Source organism: Vipera ursinii (assembly GCF_947247035.1).
Source record: "Vipera ursinii genome assembly, chromosome: 1".
Lineage (NCBI taxonomy): Eukaryota > Metazoa > Chordata > Lepidosauria > Squamata > Viperidae > Vipera > Vipera ursinii.
In genome coordinates, this window is record NC_139512.1 from 285,008,195 (window position 1) to 285,031,538 (window position 23,344).

Genomic DNA, 23,344 nt, shown 5'->3' on the forward strand with positions numbered 1-23,344 from the left:
CAAAAAAAGTGGTCTACTATTGTCGTATCTCTAACCTTGAGGTTATTGGATTATTGAAAAAGTGGTAGGGTTACAGAGGACTCTGGAATTATCTGGATCTGTGCCAATTTGGATTTGGATCTGCGAATCAGACAGAAACTGTACTGAGCTTCCTCATGTACGATCTGGGATAGGATTTGGATGGCAGGAGTATGACCATTCTCGTCTTCCTGGATGTTTTAATACCATCAACCACAAAACATCTGTGAGGGCTGAGAGCCGGAAGCAATGTTATGGTTCTCCTAGTCTTATCTGAGTGGATTAGGGTTACGGTTAGACTGTGGCAAGTAGGACTTTTGCACAGTTTTACCTGATATACCACTTGCAGCTTTACATGGAACACAATGCACTAAAAACAATCCTTACCATTTCTAGATTAGTTTATTATCATTTGTTTTACATGGGATATACTGCCTTAGCATAACAGAACTTAACGTTGCAAGAACTATTGGAAACATATTGAATCACTGCTTGGCTTTAATCTTTTAACTCATTAGAGGATAATCATAATTAACAATAGCTCTTAAATAGGCGTTGGGGTAAATTGGATCTTTTGCTTTGGATGAACCTGTCAGGATGTAGCTGTCTTTAACATAAAATGCTCTTGGGTTATTAAGTCAATTGAAGCACTTGTTTCTTGGGCTATTTGATCCTGACATTGTTGCTTTAACTGAAATGTCATAGTTGTCAGGGTCTCTGGAGGAACCATCTGAGTTTCTTAAGCAGCAATCTGCTTCTTTTGAAATGTCTAAGCATGACATTATTTACTTTAATTTCCAAATAATTTTCAGGAAACAGTAGAAGCTTGCTTTAAAATAAATTAATTTCTTTTTACAGGCAGTCCTCACTTAACAATGGCAATTGGGAGTGGAATTTCCAACATTAAGTGACATAGTCGTAACACACAATGTCATGTGACTTTGCTGTTAGCAAACGCAGTTCCAATTCTTCTGCTTGCCATTGTTAAATGAATCACGTATCATATGCAAGCATGTCAACTGGCTCCTGCCGGTTTCCCCATTATCAGAAGTCAGCAGTGTAGGCTGACAACAGTGGTTGCCAGACCTTGCAATACTGCAATATCATAATTGGAAAAAGTGCTTGCTGAGCTCCTGGGTTGCAATTATGTGACTGTAAGAAAACTGTGACAGCCAAAACTTTGAGAATCGGTCATACGTATCATTTGTTCAGTTCTCTTGTAAGTTCAAATGGTCTCCAAACAAATGGTCATTAAGCGCGGTCATTAAGATATTGTTAAACAATAGGAACTTTTGTTTCATTAGCAGATGTTTTGACAAGAGTTGGGTGTAACTGCACTGAAACTAAGTATGCAATTAAGGAATTGGAATCTTAATTCATATATTCTAGACGTCCTATTATTATCACAGTTGTGGCTGAAATCTACAGGATTGCTAAAGTGCCTTCTGAGTAATCATTGCTGATTAAGAATGCAAATAATTCATCTGATGAAAACTTAGAATACAACTTTGGAATTGCAATCTGCATCAAAGTTGCAGCAGTGCATTGCCGATAGGTATCATCTGTCAGCAGCAAGCTGGTCAAATTTATTTGAAGTTGTTTCATACGTTTCTACAGATTTATGAAATATAAAAATTCACATGTTAATTCTATGTACATATTTCCCAGACTAGGGCTGAAGGAATGTGCCTGGGCCAAAGTCATCCAGCTACCATCAGTGCTAAAGGAAGTTTTAAAAATCTCTGCAATCGTAATCCTCAGTCTTAATTTACAATACAACATTGGTGCTTGTTCTCTCTCTCTCTCTCTCTCTCTCTCTCTCTCTCTCTCTCTCTCTCATGTACAAATACAACATGCATCTGTTTAAATAGGCACTGTGATCCAATAAGCATGTTGAGAGGTGAATAAACATGTGCTGATTCCTCTCTATAGCTTCCCTGCTGAGAGGCAGAGCGCTATCAGATTTTTTTACTGAAGCATGTACATAATAGTGTCATTTAACTTTATTCATCTTTAATCTTCTTAAAAATATCAATAATTTTTGACGAATAAAAGCATCAACACATATACTTACTTCTAGCCTTTGAACTATTTCTCGGATGTCATCGGCACAGTTATCAAATGCAGACAGAAGAATGCATTCTCCTCTTTCGTAAAAGATTTTTATGCTCATTAACCCAGAAGTCCAGCCAATAACATCTCTGCAGGAGCAGTTGAACACAACATTTTTTGACTCCTTTTCAATCAAGACAATAAACTCATTTGAGATACCAAGCAGGCATTCAATATCAAGAGACTGTCCAAAGTCTCGCGCTATCACATTCCATATTACTGCTCCAACACTGAATAAATGAGCATCCTTTCTTGCCTTAACTCTTTCTCTTTTTTTTGCACCTAGTGAAATGAGGCTAAACTTGACCGAAGTTTCTATTGTAGCAGTAGTAACAAAATTTTCTGCTAGATCTTTCAAGTACTCTTGACGTGTTCTGGTTGCCATGGCTCGAAATTTTTCTGATTTATGGGCTGCATTTTCTGCATTAATAACTTTGGCCAAAAGGAAGTCCCGGAAAACTGCTGACTTAGGGAAAGTTACTCCTTTAGGAATTGGCGGTCCAAAAGGTGGAACATCTTTTGATCTTGAAACTCCAACACTAAAAAAGTAAAGAGAGACTGAAGAAGTATTACTGTTCACGTCATGATTCTGTACAAATGAAAAATTATTTTTCCATAATGATTTTTATACTCAATAGATATTTGATGACTAAGCAGCAGCAGCAGTAGAGATTGAAGAACTCATTCTAATTAAGGCATTTTGCTGTCACATTTTAATATATGCTTTATTAGCCAATTAGTCCTCAACCATTGCACCAACGCATCACAATATGAGTGCTGGTAAAGCTTTAATGATTGGAAGAGATTCAGTGCAAAGACATGAAACTTCTACCTCAACTACAGATGCCGTTCTCTAGCCATGCAACTAGGAGCTGTAGTGGTGCAGTGGTTAGAATGTATTGCAGTCTAACTTTGCCTACCACCAGGAGTTACAGGTTGGTTAAGTGAGGACCCAGATTGTTGGGGGCAATATGCTGACTCTGTAAACTACCTATAGAGGGCTATGAAGCAGTATATATTCTAAGTCAGCAGTCCCCAACCTTTGTGGCTTGGTAGCCCAGCCAGGGGAGAAGGGAACTGGGCCATGCAAGGTGTGGGCCGGCGTGCACGTGCACAGCTCAACTCGTGGGCCATAGCCTGGGACCGCTGATCTAAGAGCTATTGATAGTGCTATGAGCAAGCTGGGATAGAACACAAGCATACGTCTGCTTATATATAAGACATACTTTTGGTTTTCTCACTCTTGCAGCCTTCAGATATCCCTAGAAAGTCGGGGTGGGGTGGGGGTGGGGTGGTCTAATGTGGGAGGCTGCAGGGGAAAAGAATCACTTCCTTTGCTTCTGTGAATAGAAACTGCTTCTCTAAGGAAAATTCATTACAGACTCAGCTAATTATAGTGACTAAATATTGATTTTCTAAGTTTTGCGAATAATTAAGCTTTGTAGATGACAGAGGAAAATGCTAAAATTCAGGACTTAATGGACTTCAAGAAGCAAAATCTATTGCTTCACACATGTGTACTCACCTATAACACACTTTTTCAGTGCATGGATTATGGACTTTGACAATGACAAAGACATGCTGAAAATGAGAACGGATATTTTTTGGAGTAAAAGGAAGTGCTCCAGGCTCTTGAAAGACAATAGTAACAATGTCATTTCCTATATGCCTTTTCCTTAGAAGCTAGATGGGAAGGGGGGAAAAAGAAAATAATTAATTATGAAAATTCGACTCTTTTACTTATTGGGAAAAAAGTGTTAATGTAAAAAATTGGAAGTCACATAAGAAAATGAAGTCATATAGATCATAATAAATGTATTATTGCACGTGGAGGAGATGAATCAATAATGATATACTAATCACTTCCAAGTATATTTAATAATCCATCTCTTATATATATTTGAAATATAATAAGCTTTTGAGGAAAGGGAATTGTTAATTATATTCAAGTACGCAACATGAAATATAAAGCCACATTTATTGATCCCTGTTATTTTGTTCTACTTTATTCCCGAAATGTAATTTCTTAATCTTTGAAGAGAATATTTGTAACTCAGGGTTGAGCTATGGAGTCCTTACTGCTCCCCAAGCTTGGTTGTTTTCTTGCAGATGCTTCATTAATCAAACTAGGTAACGTCAGTGCTTTAAAAAGAAAAGGCACTGATCATGTTACCTAGGGTTTTGGTTTTTTTTAGCACTGATGATGTTACCTAATTTGGTAATGAAACGTCTGCAGGAAAATAACCAAGCTCAGAGAGCACCAAGGACTCCATATTTCTTAATCTTTCATATCCAAAGTACAAAATGGTAGTTGTTTCTTTAGCAAGGTTTTCTTTACACAAAATTTAAAAGCTGATAGGACCAACCATTCTGCAATTATTTAGAAGCAAAAAACTATTAGAAATATCAAATTCTAGGAATTCTGTAGACATGAACCTATTTTCTTCTTTAAAGGCATTTTCACAAGAGCGCTCCACAGCATCAAACCAAAAGCTACTTCTTGCACTATTTTAAAGGCACAGATTTTAGAGAAAGGAACTACTGTAGAAAACCATGTAATCAGGTGCCTGGGTTTCAAAATTAATTAGAATTATTGCAAGATTTCTTTTTCCCTGTATTTATTTGGTATAATAATCAGTTAGGCCACTGAACTATATTTAACCTGTTTCAGTTAAATGGCAACTTAATTATGCTTTTCAAATGAGAAGATAGTGAGAAAGCTTAACGATGGCTTTAGAACATAATCAAGCTTTATTAAGATTAATGGAAGTTTTGTCATGACATCATAAATAACCAACTAAAGTTTAATGGACCATTTGGAGAAAAAGGGTGTCCACTTAATTCTGAATGACTATTAAATACAGAACTAGGGCATTTGAATCCATTTGTGTCATTTGCATAATTGTGGTATTGTCGTTTTTTCTACCCTTATGCAAACAATGTAGTGATTTAATATTAAATCTTTCTGTAAATATGCCAATTATCCAAGTAGATACAAATGATATGAATTATTGCAATTGTCCAGATTGTTTCAGAAATAATGCAAAAAGTTTATGAGAAGTCCAAACCAAAACCTCATCTGTTTGCAACCAAAGTTTGCTGAATGAAAAGCAACAGAATAACAGTTTTACTGTAGCTATAATTCATTTTATAAATGCACACACACACCTCATTTTAATGGAGTGTAAATTGTTAAATCTAACAATAGACTGGATTATCTTTAGTGAACTAAATTAGTGCCAGTTTATCTTCCCAAAGTGAAGAACAATTGACAGTCAGATGTTGCTACTAGCCAAGGAATAAAACCTATGAATTTCATATTGGTATATGAAATATTATACTGATAAATCACTGTTAGGAAAAAAAAAACAGAAAAACTCATACAACTTTCACATGCATTATTTTCACTATGTAGCAAAAAAAAAAGTGTTTTCCCCCAGTTTAAACCTATTTTTATAAAAAGTTGACCAAGTTTTTGTGCCAAATTAGCCCCATCCTAACTCCTGAGAGAAAAGAAATTCTCCCAACTCCCAACCCACTTCAAGGAAAATATAAACAAATTCCTATTTATAAGATTCAACCAGCCTTAAAATTGATAATGAAGATAGTGAAATGATGGGCAGATTCTGCCTTTTAGGAATGAATATCGACAGGATCTGGCAATCAAAAAACACACCACAGACTAGTACTTGATACAGGAGCAATGAAAGTATTGGGGGGAAAAAATACTCAGCTGCTGGATATGTGTAAACCTGAAAGATCAGGACTGTGCAGATAATGATTTTTCATGTGTTATTCTAAGGTAATAAAAATTGAACTTTGAAGAAGCAAGATAGATAAGAGTCTTGACATCTTTGAACTTTAGTATTAGAGATGATTACTGAGAATACCATGGATGGCAAACAAAGCAAATAAATCCTATAACTAATCAACTCAGAATTTCTCTTGAGAATGACCAGACTCAAATTATCATACTTTGGGTACATTAGGCAAAGAACCAGCTCCCTGGAGAAGTCTATAATTCTGGGAAAAGAGAAAGGAAAGATAACCAGAAGCAAACTGAATGAATTCAATTACAGCAGCAATGTGTGCACTACTGGAAGACCTGAAAGACCAGACTGGGGACAGATTGTCCTGTAAAAAATCCATGTGTTTGTTAAGACTGGACACCAACTTGATGACACATAATCAGTCAATCCATCAGAATGTACTCAATTGCAGACAGCACCCATTTATACTGATATGTTCATGGAATATGTCTTCTCGTGCTACATTTTTGTTTGGAAAGGCAAAGATGTGCTCAGCCTTAGCTGAAAGATCTCTGGACTAATGCCATAATTCTGTTTGAGTCATGCTCTTGAAATTTACACTCTGTTAGTGCGAATAGTGTCAACTGTGGTGCCCCACGTTTACAGACATTTTTTGCACAGCCCTACTGTATATTTCCATTTAACTGGCATGATACACATTTGTTCCCAATACCTTCAAATGTAATTATTTTGGTCTAGTCACCCTCTATCAGCTCAACACACCTCACAGGATTGTCGTTGTGGGGAAAATAGGAAGAAGATGTGTTAGATATGTTTGCGACTTTGAGTTATTTGTAAAAATAATAAAGGTGATATACAAATAAATAAATTATTAAAATAAAATGGGAATGAAATTCTCAAACTCTTAAAAATGAATGAGTTCCAAGATACTACATGTATAAATCAACTGATGTATAAATCAACACAGCTACGATTATCACCAAGTGAAACAAATCAGGAAAACAGACCTGAGTCCAAATGTACAAGTAAATGTAAGAAAAAATAAAGTGTGTGTGTGTGTGTGTGTGTTTATAGACACAGACACAGAGGCATACAAACATTTCACTTCATTTTTTTAACTTTGATTTTTTTTCTTTCCACACATTGGTCACTTTTTATTGATTTATCTTTCCTTCCAACTTAATCTATGTAATCACTGTTAAAAAAACCCAATATACAATATAGCACATAGATCATGTGTCATTACTTCCAAAGAAGGTAACCACTATCAACAGGAGGTTTCCATCCCTCTTTTCCCTCAATCACAATATGCATATTACTGTAGAATTTTTCAAGTAAGGAACGAAGAGTATATTTTAACTTGCATGATCTCCCTAAATATAAATTCAATGATATATAAACATTAATTATTAATATGAAAATTCACCCTGTCATTAAGGTACATCCTGTTAAGAGAATGTTAAAAAAAGTACCCAATGCATTTCTGATGGATCTAAAGTAATCTACTATAGGACTTTGCCATTCTTCTATGGCTCAGTATCCTTCTCACCATGCTTCATTAACATTTAATTGTAATATTTATTAATTTCTTTCTATTTGTTAAACTGCCCAAGAGGCATTGATCCTTAATTCATATGCACATATATACATATCCAAATAAGCTATCTATATTTTATAAACTGGGCTAGCTTGTCCCAGATAAAGCAATAAAGTTAATTGTCTAACTGATTGACTATTTTCTGAACTAACAAACCACTCCAATCAAGTAGATTGATTCTGTGCTGATTTTGTTGTATGGAATTAAAGTAAAACACCAGAGCTACATAGTAAAGGATAAACCACCTTTCTTCATTCAGTTTAAAGACAGAAGTGAATAGTCATTGCAATGCAATAGCTGTAAAATTTCATGTTAAGTTACAATTATAACAAGATACAATAATGTCATATTTTTCAGTCAGACCTGATCATAGTAGATATATCCCAAACACTGTATTAATCAAAGATACTGAAGCATCAGATTGATTTAATTCATTTTTAAATAAAATAAAGAAAAAAGTATGGATAATATATTTTGATTAATCACACCTGAACAAGGGATGGGATAAAATAATTCGAGCCCTGAATTTCTATACGGTAAGATCAGGTAGGTTATTCTTTGAGAATATCTGCAATTGCACCTCAGTGGAAAAGAATTATCATTATACCATATCTAGAATCTACCTGTGGACATGTTCTACACTATTTCTCTTGCAACTAGATAACAACAAGGTGTGTAAATATTATTATACTTTTATATATTAAGGCTGACTAGAGCTAGTTATCTGAGCATGCTTATCAGAACTTATGGAGAGGTATCCCTAGTATTCAAATACAATTACAGGCACTTATATCTTCAGATATCAATATTACTTGAATTTACAAGTCCAATAACAATGCCCACATTGTTTTAATTCTAGAGAATTTATGGAATATGCTGTGATATGAATGTTAAATTTAAGAAGATAGTACAAGTTATAAAGACTAATTAATGTTTACTAACATTGTGAAAGGGACTGATTGCTTCTGAAAGTAAGTGTTGCAATATGCTGGAGATAACCTAAAACAAGATTTAATTTCTCTGTGAAGGAATCAAGGAACGTTTGGAAATAAAATAAAGGGAAGGAAGAAAAACCACGAGGGAAAAAAAGAACAATGATATGAGTAGCTAAGGAATACCACAATTTCAGTGACAGATATAATATAAGTCTGGAAGATGTAAACATAGGTAGGCTAAAGGTTATTGCCCACAGTTTCAGATTCAACAAAGCTGTAATAAACAACATTCAACATAAAATAGAGCTTTTTCTTGCCGCTGCCTACAATTGGAAACAAAACCTATTTAAAATCCAAATCTGAGAACAGCTAACTAACCATTTCCAGAGGACATGTCCTTGTGCCACTGCCTGCATTTCATGGCCCACTTATAGCTTAAATTAGGTGTGTCAAACTGCCGGCACGCGGTCCGGTTGCATCATACAGATGCCGCACCCACCCAACCTCCAGCAATGCGAAAAGTCACAATACATCACGACACATCACATGACATGGCGAGCTTGACACCCATGGCTTAGACAATCAGAGCACAGTTTTAAATATTTGACCCTGGAAGCAGTGTTTTCCTTCTCATTCTATCTCTAGACACCAAATGCAGAAAATGTAGAGATATGTTGATGTGAATGGGACAGAAAACTTGAAATGATCTGTTCTGGATCAGCAAACTTGGATCTCTTGTTGTACTGCCCCCTTCCATCCAGTCCCTGATCACCTTTCAATGACTATCCTGACCCCCTTTTGGTCAGAATCCGCTTCCTTTTTGGCCATTGGTTCCTCTCCTCACATCATGTTCTTAGGTAATTTACAGTTCCCACAGCTAATGCCCTTTCACAGCACAAGTTCTTCAAGTCACCTATCCAGCACTGCACAAACCCTGATGAACACGAGATGACATCCAAGAAACACACACATATAATTCATTTAAAGTGTTCAATCAGTTAAGGAAAAGAAAAAAAGAAAACAATTTGCAGATAGTGTTGGGCAGAATCAAAATTCAATCAAGGTATTTTTGTATTTCTTTATTAAATTTATCTGTTGCCCATATCATCAAGAGTAACCCTGAATTTCAGCCCTTTAGATGTTGCAAACAGCATAGATCCATTTTCGGGTGCACAGTAATAACAGGCTGCCAGCTCTAAAATGGAGGAGAATACAACAAAGCAAGCCTATTCTATGTGATATTCTTTCAACTGTTTAAATAATGTTTACATATCTCCCTCAGTCTCCTTTTTTTTCAAGGATAAACATAGCCAACTTCAAACTTTCTTCACTGACTTATTTTCTAGTCTCCTAATTATATTTTATTGCCATTCTCTGAAACTGTTCTAATTTCTCTGGATTGTTCTTAAAATGTAGTGTCCAGAACTGGGCATAATACTCATGGTGCATAGCCATGATTTGGAAATTGTTCCTCTATTGTTATATCTAAAATTGAATTTGCTATGTTTGTTCACTTATTCAATTTATAGTCTTAGATCAAATATAGTTTGCCTTTTTACAGTCATATTATACTCCTGGCTCATATTCATCTCTATTTCAAGATCTTTTATTAGCTCAGAAATGCTCAGTCTATGTCTATGCATTTTATTTTTTGTTTCCTAAGGAAGCTCTGCACTTATATTTGTTAAATTTCATTATGCTACTTCAAGATAATTTAAAGTTATCTTAAAATCTAAAATTTCACATTTCTTTTCTAAGTTTTATCTCTCTATCCAATTTTTGTTACATAAAAACCTGATATCATTATTCCCACCTGTTCATCCATGAAATACTAAAGAATGGAGCATTCAGGACTAATGCTTGCAACTTCTTACTTGATATCTCTCTTCAATTAGATGAGGAATTATTGATGAGCAGTAACTAAGCATTTACTGTAGCATGTAAGTACAAAACCAAAATGAATATGTGTGTCCTTTTCAGAAAAAAATTGGTATTTTCTTCCTACCTTAATGGTACCCATAATCTTTGTCAGAATATTTATTGGAGCGAATGAAAGGTTGAATACCATCAACCTTTCGATACCATTGAATACCATCATATAAGAGAGCTTATAGTCCTTAGCCTTAGCAAAAGGATAGCCTTAACACTGATCTCTAACATTAAAAACAGAGCATACCTTTTGGTTGAGCAAAGCTGTAGATTTCCCTGAGTCTTCCTTTTAGTTTTGGAAGGAAAAAAATTAAACTGAAAGCTCACAAGTCCTCTTTCAGACCGTCCCTTCTACATTACATTCTGTGTATGCTTTGGACACTTCTCAGTCCAATGATTTACAATATAATTAGATAGTTTTATTGGTTTTTAAAAATATATTTCTAATCCAATAGAATGCTGGGAAAGAAATGATGTAAAGAGATTCGGGACTCTTGTCAATTTGCAGGAAATTTCGTTAAAACTCCTGATACTACTTTGCAGAGTCGCTTTGCAGAATGGGGTGACTAGCATATAAATTTAATAAATAAACGAGGAAATACATAAAATAATAAAATAAAATAAAATAAAATAAAATAAAACTGAGCAAAATAGGACAAAAATTACTATAGTGTGTAGGGTCTCCTTCCTTGCCTGCTGGTCATTCCAGTTCCATGCTTGTCAGTTTACACAGACACACCAACACTCAAAGGTAAAGCTGAATCACATACAAGCGCAGTTACTTTCTTACTCAGAATAAAATACAGATTTCTTGTGTGTATGTTATGACTTTTCCTAATCTTTCCCATTCCCTTTTTCTCCAAAAAATCTCTCTCTCTCTCTCTCTCTCTCTCTCTCTCTCTCTCTCTCTCTCTCTCTCTCTCTCTCATTTCAAAGAGGAATTTTTCATTACAGTTTTTCTTATATACCAGACTACATGTTTACAAAGCTATTCCTTTTATTCTTAAAATACCTACATACTTTTGCTGAATACTATTCTTCTCAAATAACAACAAATATTCTACAGGCACAATTGCATATTCTAATAAATTTATCATAGTTAAAATTACTTTTAACACTTCCTCCAATCCACTCATCAACAAAAGACTAGGATTTGCAATTCTTCCAGATAACCTGGAATACATGTGTAAGAGTCATAATTATTTCTATAGGTATGTAGAATTATGACCATTTCTTCTCCAAACTGCACATATCATAATATATTTTAAACAGTAATCTCATTTGTGAATACCTTATTCACTAGTTTTAAATTTATAATCCCCGATAACATTTTTAAAAGATAACATTATCCCCAATAACATTATTTTTGAAAGATATTTTTAAAGCTCCAATCACTTTGTATATAAAATATTCCTGATAATCCCAAAGCACTTGCAGAGCTTTGAATTCAACCCACTATAAGACCAATACAGACAATTGCAACATTACAAAATTATTAATCTGAATTCTTTAGAGTCAATGGCAAAAAAACCCTTCAATAAATCAGGACTGCAACACCACCCAAATTCTATAAACTTCCAAATACGTTATTTTTAGCCACCCTTAATGTTTTACAATATTAAAAAAACACTTAGAAATAAACATTTTCAGACATTACATTTTCTGCATAATATGCTTCCAATTGTATAAGGTACAAATAGTTTAGTAAGCAATTCATGTCAAACTGTATAACAAAATATATTAAAAAAATGAATCAAATGCATGACATACTATACTATAAAATAGATGGCTAGTTTTGTTTTAGAAAAAATATATTTTCTATAACTATTTATATCACTGAATACTGGGAATACTGTGCAATAGAAAAATCTCTCCCCTTTTAATTCTTTTGTTTTTGCCTGATCTTTTTTAATATAAAGAAATATCACAATTATTTAGAATATTTAAATTACAATAACTTAAATGAATCACAATTTTTGTAATTTGTTCATAGCACACAATTGGACAGGAAAAAAAATACAAGCTAACTTTTTTTGTTGCTGCTACTTAGCCAAATATTTGTACAAGATTGCAAATCAGACATACCTGTTGCCTATTACTGGGCATATATGGAAGCATAGTTGAAACATGAAACATTATTTCATAATCTTTATATGTCGTATAAAGAGAATGAGTTCCGGTTGAATCAGCTGAAAAGAAATTCCAAAAATGAATAAATATAGACATTAAAGTGCACTTTAGTGCATTTTCTTCAAGTAAATGTTCTTTCCCATGCTAAACCTTTTTCATTCCATATAACCCAAGGGTCTCCAACTCTGGCAACTTTACGACTTGTGGACTTCAACTTCCAGAATTCCTCAGCTAGTCACGCTGTCTGAGGAATTCTGGAAATAGAAGTCCACAAGTTGCAAAGTTGCCAAATTTGGAGACCCCTGATATAACCTAACTGGTATATACCGGTAGTCACTGCTAACTAGTCACCGCTGGCAGGTAAAAATAAAAGAAGGTAAAGATTTTCCTGTCCAGTCATATCCGACTCTAGGGCAAGGTGCTCATTTCCGTTTCTTGGCCAAGGGAGCCAGCGTTGTCTGAAGACATTTTTGGGGTCATGTGTTCAGCATGGTTACATGCCAAAGGTGCACGGAGCCTGCTATCTTCCCACCACAGTGCCCCTATTTATCTACTTGCATTTGCATGCTTTAGAACTGCTAGGTGGGCAGGAACTGAGGCAAGGAAACAGGAGCTCACCCATTGCGTGGTGCTTGGGCCTCAAACTCAGGCTGTCAGATTTCCAGCTGACAAGCTCAGTGTATTTAACCTCTGAGCCACTGCACCCCCTCCGGTAAAAATAACCTGCTCTTAATTAAATACAAACCCTTTGACACAATGTCCACAGACACCAGCCCCTCACAAAATCTATCGGTTATGTAGCAGAAGCAATATTCCTACTTCCCACTTTTTTGCTTTACGATTTAAGGTTGCTCCTCACAAAACAATCGGCACCTATAATGACAGACCACAAAGGGAGATGGAAGCATTTAAGTCCAAAGGGATGGTTGCAGGGCATTATGAACAGCCTCTTCTGCAGAAGAGAGGAAGAAAAACCCGCGGAATTTACAGGTACTACTCTAGCAAAAAAAAAAATGCAATCTTTCATTACCATCCTTACATTTGATTGCATTTTGTCATTGCCACTTACTTTTATTATCTAATTGTGCTCGGTATTTACTGAAACCTTTGAGTCGTACTCTTTGACCTAGAAGGTCAAGGAATTCTTCAAAAGCAGGGCCTGCTGTCTCATTGTTATACATCTCTTCCTCAGTGCTCTGCCCGGCTTTGCAATATAAGATTCCAATCTTGTGCTGAAAACTTAGCTGAAATTAGGGGGGGGGGGAGAGAAAAGGCAGTAGTAAGTATTTTCCCATCTTCCATCCAATCCACTTTTTCATCATATTAAAAAAAATTGTATATGGTTTGTGTGCGTAAAACATTTTGAAATATTAAAATGGCAAATACGACGTTTTAAGTACTAAACCATGAAGTACTGGATAATCGCAGCATTTTATCCTTTTTGGATGACCGCAGCAAGCCCAATGTTGCAAATTAACTTTGAAAGGCTTTTCCATTTACAATACAAGTTGTTCATCAGAATTTTTACATTTCTCTTCTTACAGCAATATCATATTATCCAGAATTTTCATTATGAACGTGCATAGAAAAGATTAGTTATTTGAGCTTTCCAGTTTTCATTGAAACCAAATGAAAGATTCTTCTCTCTAGTCCTAGCATAATGATGATCTGTGGATTATTTTATAAACAAAGATCCTCATTCCTTAAGAAAAGTATGTGGGGAGGGTTTTTTGCCAGGAAATATGTCTATGCCTAGAGAAAAAAATTGCAGTAATACACAACTAATTTGTACATCAAATAAAGGAAAGCTGTAGATGCCTGGGACAATACTCTTAGTTGGTATGGAAATGAAATGTGGTAATGGAATAGATCTGCCAATGAAATAACTTACTTTTACCAGAATGCAACCTATTAAACTGATATAAGATCATCTGGTTAAATGAACATGCAATGTGTTTATTGTAGGTAAAGGTAAAGGTTCCCCTGCACATGCGTGCTAGTTGTTTCCGACTCTAGGGGCCGGTGCTCATCTCCGTTTCAAAGCCGAAGAGCCAGCGCTTGTCCGAGGACGTCTCCGTGGTCATGTGGCCGGCATGACTAGACGCCAAAGGCGCACGGAACGCTGTTACCTTCCCACCGTAGTGGTCCCTATTTTTCTACTTGCATTTTTACGTGCTTTCGAACTGCTAGGTTGGCAGAAGCTGGGACGAGTAACAGGCGCTCACTCTGTTACGCGGCACTCGGGATTCGACCCACCAAACTGCCGACCTTCTGATCGACAAGCTCAGCGTCCTAACCCACTGAGCCACCATTTGTAAATAAAGTAATATACGAATAGAATACGCTTTATGTAAAAGATGCTATTACTGAAAACTTCAAAGAATATAATGACTCTAAAAATGTATGACAATTAAAGTGTATTTTTTCATTTATTTGCTAGTTAAATTCCTACTATTTGATACATTCCTTGTTGTACTAATAATTATTTTCTATTTTCCTAGCCATTTGAAGAATATTGGGGGGGGGGATTTCCTCTCACTTAAGAATAATTTTATGTATTATCAAATTCATTGTGCTTAGTTCTGATAGTCATCAGATCTTAAAGCATATATAAACTACTATCAGTAGAAAAAATAATTATTTTCTTGACATTCTTATTAATTTGTCACCATTGTATGATTCCAATGTTCAAACATTAGTTCTTTTATGAGCATACTAACTACATTCAATTTTAACTAAACTTAAATGAAATTAAATCAAATGTAATTTTATTCTGGCCTTAAAATCACAGCAAAATACCTCAGCCTGGAAAAGATATGTCCTTTATACATGAGCATCTTTACAAAATTGATACAATTTAGATGACTAAATAAATGTTCTACCAATGAACAAAGATAATTAAAACAGTAGTGTTTCATTTTTTCCACACACACACACACACACATATAAACACAAACACATACACACACACACTATTTATATACAGTTTACTTCAAATAAATATGCCTTTTAATGTTGCAGAAAGTCAGATTTGCTGCATTAAACCAGATAATCTCACCTTTATTCACTCTGAATTTAAAGTATATATTCATTTCATTGCTCATGCAGTGTTAACTTGTTATAGTCCCAATTAAGAATTTCAGTTGTTTGAGCCATCAAATTTCCCACATCAGTAGGAAGATTAGTATTGTGAATAAAATGCGCTAATTATAATTAGAAAAGGAAAATTGGAAAAGGTGAAAGACTAGCAAGACAATAATTTTCTCCTTTTATGTAATTTGATGCTCTTAACGCAATACTTTTTGAATCTGCTTGCATGACTATTAATGCAAAAATCCTCTTTCTACTCTGTTATTTAACCTAAGAGAAGTCATCGCAGTGAAAATCTGTGGTTCCTCAAACAGGTAAGATCAGATTCTCAAATCTCAATTTATGAAAAGGAAATAACACATTGGTATACTAATGTTAAAAAAAACAATATCTACCCCTTGTTCATCCAGCTTAAGCAACTGTTCAGACACTTTGGGTGAGTTGGAAGCTTGTCTCAGGCACTGAATATTCAGTTCTGGTATTACATATCCCAGTACTTCCTTAAGAGGTAAGCCTCGTGCTGTGCCGTGTCTAGCAGTAGAGGGAATGGCATCTTCTGAAATGGCTCCTCGCAGTGTTGTAAGCTATAATAACAAGAAAATATATTTCAATCTGTTTAGTCAGTCTTCAGCAACTAACAATGTGGACACACTGATGCTTAATTCATGATGTGAAACCAGTTCAAATCAGTGGCATTTGTAGGGGACCAAATCAATAGTGACCATGGCACTGTGATGCATGTGTGCAGTCCACATTCAAAGCCACAATTACATATCTTAACCTCCACCCATCCCTCTTAACAATATACCATTCCATAGTGCTTTAAAATCCTCTGTAAGCAGTTCACAGAGTCAATAAATTGCCCTCAACAATCTGGGTCCTCAGAAGAATGGAAGACTGAGACAACCTTAAGCCAGTCAGGATCAAACTTCTGGCTGTAGGCAGAGTTTGCCTGCAATACTGCATTCTAATCACTGCACCACCATGGCTCCTTGGCAGAAAGCCATTGATTCAAACAAAATATATATGGTATTTTTAAAAGATAAAATATATACAGTATGATTCAATTGCCTAAATCAATTCTGTACTTGTATTTACTACTTTTTGTTAACTTTTCCATTGTGAAATATACTGGGGAAGAGAGCATATTTTCAGCAGCATCACTTTCATATTTAAATTATTATGCCATCATGTTTTACTCAGTTCCCTGAATAAAGCAGGGAAGCTGTAGCTCTCTAGGTGCTACCGACTTTCAACTTTCTCCACATTCAGGCACTGTGAGCATTAATCAGGGATATTAGGAGTTGTGGTTCAAATCTGGAGGACCAGAAACTTTCCACTCCATTTTAAATAAATTGCATAAATTTTATTGGCATACTTTCTACAGAAGCCTGCTTGAAAATTTATCTCTGATATGGCCTGAAATTTAAATTTATGTAATTTCCAAAGTGAGTCAGGGCAAAAGAGAATCTATTAATAAAGAGATTCCAGAACTTTTGTTTGCATTGCACTACAATTGCTTATAGTTATGGTGTGACACTTTTGGATTAACAATCAAGAGATTATTCAAAGAATTAAATTCTTGATCTCCAACCTCCTAGATGAAAATGATTAAAACTTTAATTTCCAAGTCTTCCCTGCAATATTTCTGCCTCAATATCCTTTGTCTTTCATGATATGTACTTGGATTCAACAGTGGTATTGCCAATGAATTTATGAGACAAGCAGATACGATCTATTGGATCAATTAGTTTGTCTCACTATCTCAAACATGTGTATTACATAAAATATAGTTAATGATCATACAGATTCAAAGGTACATATTTTTGATATTCTGCAAGTCTTGAAGCATAACAGTATTTTGCTACAAGATTTAGACTTTGACTTGCTGCAGGATATGATGTAGAGAATAAGCAGGATCTTCTATGGAGAGCTTTGTGGAATAAAGGAGGTAGATTTTATTTACTTTAAACCCATTTATAAACCACTGCAATCATTAAGAAAATTGTTGATGATATACTATCACTTAAGAAGTCCAAGAGGGATCTTGATTGTAATTGGGGCCTCATAAGAACATAAGAAATGCTCTGTTAATTCACACTGACTGGTGATGGACAATAGTCAATTAGATTCATTCAACAAGTTCAGACATGAACAAGAAGATAACAGATCTTCCTAGAAGCTACTGTGCTACTTCATTCAGATGATTGTAAGCAGATATAAGCATTGGTATCCTCCATGGATTTGTCCAGGTTGTCTAAACTGATGTATTATTTTCAAGACAGGGAACTGTATGGTTTAACTATTATTTGTATAATATCCAAAATAAAATCGTTTTATGAGGCCTGAATCTCTCTGAATTTGCTTCAATAGATGACTCTTGAATTCTAACATTGTGAGAAAAGAGCAAATTTCTGTCCAAATTTCCATACCAAGTAGGGCTTTGGCAGAGTTATGTCTCACTTCTAAAAATGATCTGTTAGGGGAGTAGTTATGATAATGATGGGCGAGTGGGGCTGGCACAAGAAAGCTTCATTCTGATAACTAAAAGAGGAGCATTTGGAAAGGACAGAATAAATAACTAGACTTAGCTTAGAAGTTGACCGGTTCATTTCCAGAATGAAAAATAATTCTCTTTAAGGTCTAATGTTGTCAACCTTGATTTTATTTCATTTCACTTTCCTGATGTTTTCCTAGAAATATACCTCTGTGTAATAGCCAGCATACTTACTCAGGGCCTTACAGTATATTTTACAAAGACTCTTCATGAGGCCTATGATAAATCTGAAATTTTCAATAGCCACATTTAAAAAGCAAATCTTACTTTTTAAGAAATGCATACAATTTTAAAAAGCGGTATTTCAAATACCCTTCCTTTTAACTTTAATAAAACACCCAGGTCCGTTTTTAAACTCTATAAATAAATTGATATTAAACAATATTGTATTTAAAAATAGAAATTGGCATCCTTCACTTACTTCCCTCTCTTAATTTTTTCCAAGTCAGTTCTTCTTCCAAATGCTCTTCCCAAGTCTGTTTATAGTTCTATAATCCTCTTTACAGTTATACTTAGCTTCTGCATATTTGCTGATTCTATTTTCTCCATCTGTTTGTGTTTGGAAAAAGTTAACTATTCCCTACAGCTCTTTCCCTTAGTTGCTAAAACTGAGGGGGGAAACTAATTTCTGAATTAGGAACTACTAGGTTCTAGTATGTTTTGGTACTTTAAGAACCATTACATTCCATCTTTGAATTTATTTTCAAAATATTTAAACATACTATTGTGGGAAAAGTCCAAATAAGTGCTATTAAAAACAGGGTACGTAATCTTTTCCAAGTAAGATGTATATACATGCTTATATGATTGCATTATAAAGTGTAACTAACACTCCACTAAAGTATGAAAACCTGAAATTGATAGAAACATCTCATGCACAACAGTACATAAAGTGGCTTACTTGTTTACTCAATTTTATTTGAATGGTAAAAGATAATAATAAAAGCTGAGTACAGAAGATCAGTATTAAATGAGCAAATGCATGACAAGGAATAGAATGAACAAGGCCATTGTTATCTTGCATGCTAAACTGTGCAATGAAAGCTGATGTGATGAAATATATTAAGAGCATTCGCACATGGAAATACACACATGTACATTTGTCTCTGCATTCTAAAATATTCAAATAATGTGTATCAGATAAGTTTATTTGAAAGATAATTGATTAGAGTTCATTTGCTTTCACTGAGTTGTTTGACAGCAGTTCTCCATATCCTGCCTTCTATAGGTATCTCCGAAGTGTGGACAGATGATGATGATGATGATAACTTTATTGACACTTTGAATGTACACCAATCGGCATACATCAAAATGAAATTTTGTTGCATACAGCTCTCAAAGGGTCACCACCTCCGATATATACTCCTTGTTCGGGGCCCGCTCAAATTTCACATTGTCCATTTTAGTCTCTAGGGAGTGAACGATGGCAAACAGGACAGATGGAAATGGGGCTCCATGTGGATTAGCCCTCAAATTCACTTGTATTCTGACAACCTCACCTTCTTTCCTTTTTCTGATCCTGACTCTTCCACCTTTTCCTTAAAGAGGCCTTGCTTCTTTTCGCCCCTGGAGCACGCTGCCGCCGCCACCAACTCCAACACCAAGGTTGACTCAGCCTTCCATCCTTCCGAGGTAGGTAAAATGAGGACCCAGATTGTTGGGGGCAATTAAGCTGACTTTGTAATAATGCCGCTTGGGGTGTGTGTGAAAGCCCTAATAAGCAGGCATATACATAGAATGAAGGCTACTGCTAAGTTTGTAAGCCGCCCTGAGTCTTCGGAGAAGGGCGGGATATAAATGGAATTAAAATAAAAAAAATAAAAAACTCCTCCAAAAGCCTCTCTCTCTTCCTCTGGACCTGCTGACAGCCTCATCCAGTTCCTTCACTCCATAAGCTCCAGGTCCTCTCCTCCTCTGCCTCCTCTGGAAACAGCCCTGATTTGCAATAGAATCCATCACTGGGCCAGCAGTCAGATCTTGCTGCTGGTAGAACAAATTCAAACAGCGCCAACGACTTTTAACGGTCTCACCAACAGTTCCAAAACAACTAGAAACTCGCCAGGCCAGCAAAGATTGTCAGTCGTATGTCGTATGTTACCTTAGTTCCACCATGTTGCTCAAACACATTAAAATCTTCCTGATCATGTGGCCTATAGCGCTTACTATCCCTCCCAAAACTATTCGCCTTCAAGAGCCAATGCAGCCGCAGCCATTCCAGGCGCCGCCATCTTAGATAGGAGTCCATTATCTACATTATGATCAGAAGCCTAACCTGAGCAGAAAAGATTACTCAGAATGCTAAGGGGATGGCCTAATTATTGAAAGAAAAGACCTGCATCATATTTAAAAGCAGCAAAAAAAATAAAAAAAAATCTTACCCATCTGCTCAAGATGCAAAAATGCAAAATACACAATACAAAATACAAAACAAGATGTAGCAAACATGGATGGTTCCTTTACACTAAAATACCAAGCAAGCAAGAAAATATTTTATGGTTTTATCTGAAACAGCTGCATTCCTCAGATCTTTTTAATTAATAAACCTGGACTGGCATTTTTTCCAAATGAGGGTTTCACTCTAATTAATCTATGAAATAAGCATGAAGGCATGTTAATAGAATACTATGTTTGTACACAGATTAGTATTTCCAACCATCCTTGGGAATTAATGTGCAGAAAGACAAGATAAAGCCAATGTAATGATACTTTCCCCAGCCATCATAGATCATGGCTGTTGGAAAAAATTCAGAGAACCTATTTAATTAATCCAGTTATCTACATGTGGAACCATACACTCTATATGAAGGAATATAAAGTAAATACACAATAAAAAGTTCTATAAAAATCTGTTTCTCTTTTACATCTCAATTCTGAAGCACTGTGGAAAGCCTACCTCACTTGTTCTGAACACTATACGATGGTTGAATTGTGAACCGTCTTTTTCTTTTCCTTCTTCAAACTTCTCCCTTCGGATGCTAACTGCCACAGGTCCTAAATTTTCATCTATTCCAAAGTAGTTTTGATGTTCTGTAATGTAGACATAGATAAAATAATAATGAAACATTAGTCTGACAGATTCCTCTTTATATCACAAATGAAAATCACTGGTTGATATTAGATTATCCTTCCTTATGCTCTTCTATTACTAATACCAACTTTATTTTTATGACAAATTTTATACCTAAAAGCATGATGAAAATTGAGAACATCTACACAATACTATTTTCAGCTAAATACTGATTAACAAATTAATGACTAAGATCATATTTTTGCCTGATATTCTTAATTTAGATATTCCAGTAATCTATATTATTCTAAAATCAGTTTAACTTATATTGGGAAATACCCCTTTAAAAGAAAAAAGAAAAGATATTATCTTCAATTCACAATAGGCAAAATTCAATACATGTAAACATATTTTAAATGCCATTAACGTCAACAGCATAAGAATTAATTATCCACAAGAAGCCAATACTATTAAAATGTACTTCTTGGATTGTATCTACAGTAAAGAAGATAGATTTTTACATGTATTCTTCATTAATACTTGTATTATTAAAGTGTATTAAAGCATATCAAATATGCTTCATTATTAACAATTTGCTTATCAACATCACGCAAAGCAAGGTAATCACTGATAGTAGGACACACAACCTCATCTAGTAGTCTCCCAATGTAAATTCCTAACGTGATTTAGCCAACGGCTAGATGGCTAAGCATGATAGGAGCTGTAGCTCAAAAATCCTGAAAGTCACCATGTTGGAGAACCATGGCACTATATGTTTAGGATCAGGAGATTGTTAGTTTTGTTATTGAACCTGTAGCTTCTCACTTCTAAATTTGCTGATGTTGGGAGTGTGTGATGGAATGTAGTCATTTGCATTCCCAGGAGGAAGGAGGTGCATTCCACAGAAAGAAGACACCTCAATTCAGATAGTTTATGTGACAGAAAGAGAGTGAAAGAGTCCCTCCATAATAGTTTTCAGAATATATGCTTGACGTAGATAATAGAGTGCTTCAGTTTGGTAAGATTCTTCTTTAGGTATGGAACAATAAAGAAATTTACTTGGAAGAATCAACATTTTGACCTATTTTTTTATGGTTTTGTGACCCTGATGTCAAACTGTTGATCTTTCAAAGGACTTGAAGATACGGTTTTTCCCACCATTGTGGACAGGGTATTAGAAAAGCCAGCATTATATCTGCTAGAAAAATGTTTAAAGGAGAATTCAATTTTTTTATTGTTTCTTTTTTTTTGTTTTTTTTTGTCATTTTATTCATCACATTACATTAGTTGATTTATATTAATTAAGGCAGGCAATCATAAAAAATTTTAAACAAATAAAGCACCTCTTTTGGAAGCTTTGCAAAGTTAATTGTCATGCAATTTATTCTAGGAATACTTCTTCTCTTTATGTAAGGCTAATGAAAATTATGCCAACTTATAAAAATCCATTTAGTGTTATGATTCAACAGGGCTTTGACTTCCAGATTCAAAGACTATATAAAATTGGAGCCCACTGATTCAAAGTTTGATATGAGTGCACTAAAACATAATTGTTCTCTACACGAATTCTCCCTCTCTCCCTCAATTACTCATTCAACCCATTAACCTAGATATGCAGGGAAGGAACAAAATCTTTTTCTGTAAACTCTATCATTCTCTCAAGCATGTTCTCCCACCTTTAAAAAAATATCCTCACTGATCCCTTCCCCGTTCATAATAATTTGTCTATATTCTTTATTCCAGGAATAAATTGTGAGTGTTTTCTATCGAAGGGGGAACTGCTCCATCTAAGGGGGGAGGGACTGTTCACACCATGAAATTCCTCTTGGAAGTTAGAATATTCATTTTCTACAAAAATGGCAGGTTTTACCCATATGATACACTGTCATAATCACAGTGCCTATTTACTCCACGTAAGTAAATGTCTAACTTTCAATACTAAAAAGTATGCATCTGGAACACAAGTGCAATATTGGGAACCAACATGCCTGTTTATTTAATAATGTTTCATTTAGAACAATATTAAGAATCTTTACGTATTTGGAAAACAAAACTATTTTTCAAAAATTAGTTTAAGTATCTACCACTTCTGCAGTCAGAAGAGTTTCTTTCTGAAGATAGACTTAAATGGATTTCACAATGTTTCTAGTCATACATTCAAACATAGCACATAAGACAAAATATTTTAGAAAATTAATA

The 23,344-nt window shown here is 35.0% G+C and overlaps 1 protein-coding gene across 1 annotated transcript in view; it reads right to left on the bottom strand.

The window, feature by feature from the left end:
- SIPA1L2 (signal induced proliferation associated 1 like 2) overlaps positions 1–23,344 on the bottom strand; it is a 193,080-nt gene that overhangs the window by 39,653 nt on the left and 130,083 nt on the right. The window contains exons 3-8 of the mRNA XM_083361188.1: positions 21,032–21,165; positions 15,977–16,165; positions 13,561–13,735; positions 12,447–12,550; positions 3,656–3,813; positions 2,093–2,669 (exon numbers count right to left, since the gene is read on the bottom strand). Coding sequence (XP_083217314.1) covers positions 2,093–2,669; positions 3,656–3,813; positions 12,447–12,550; positions 13,561–13,735; positions 15,977–16,165; positions 21,032–21,165 — 1,337 coding nt within the window. The remainder of the gene's footprint in view (positions 1–2,092; positions 2,670–3,655; positions 3,814–12,446; positions 12,551–13,560; positions 13,736–15,976; positions 16,166–21,031; positions 21,166–23,344) is intronic.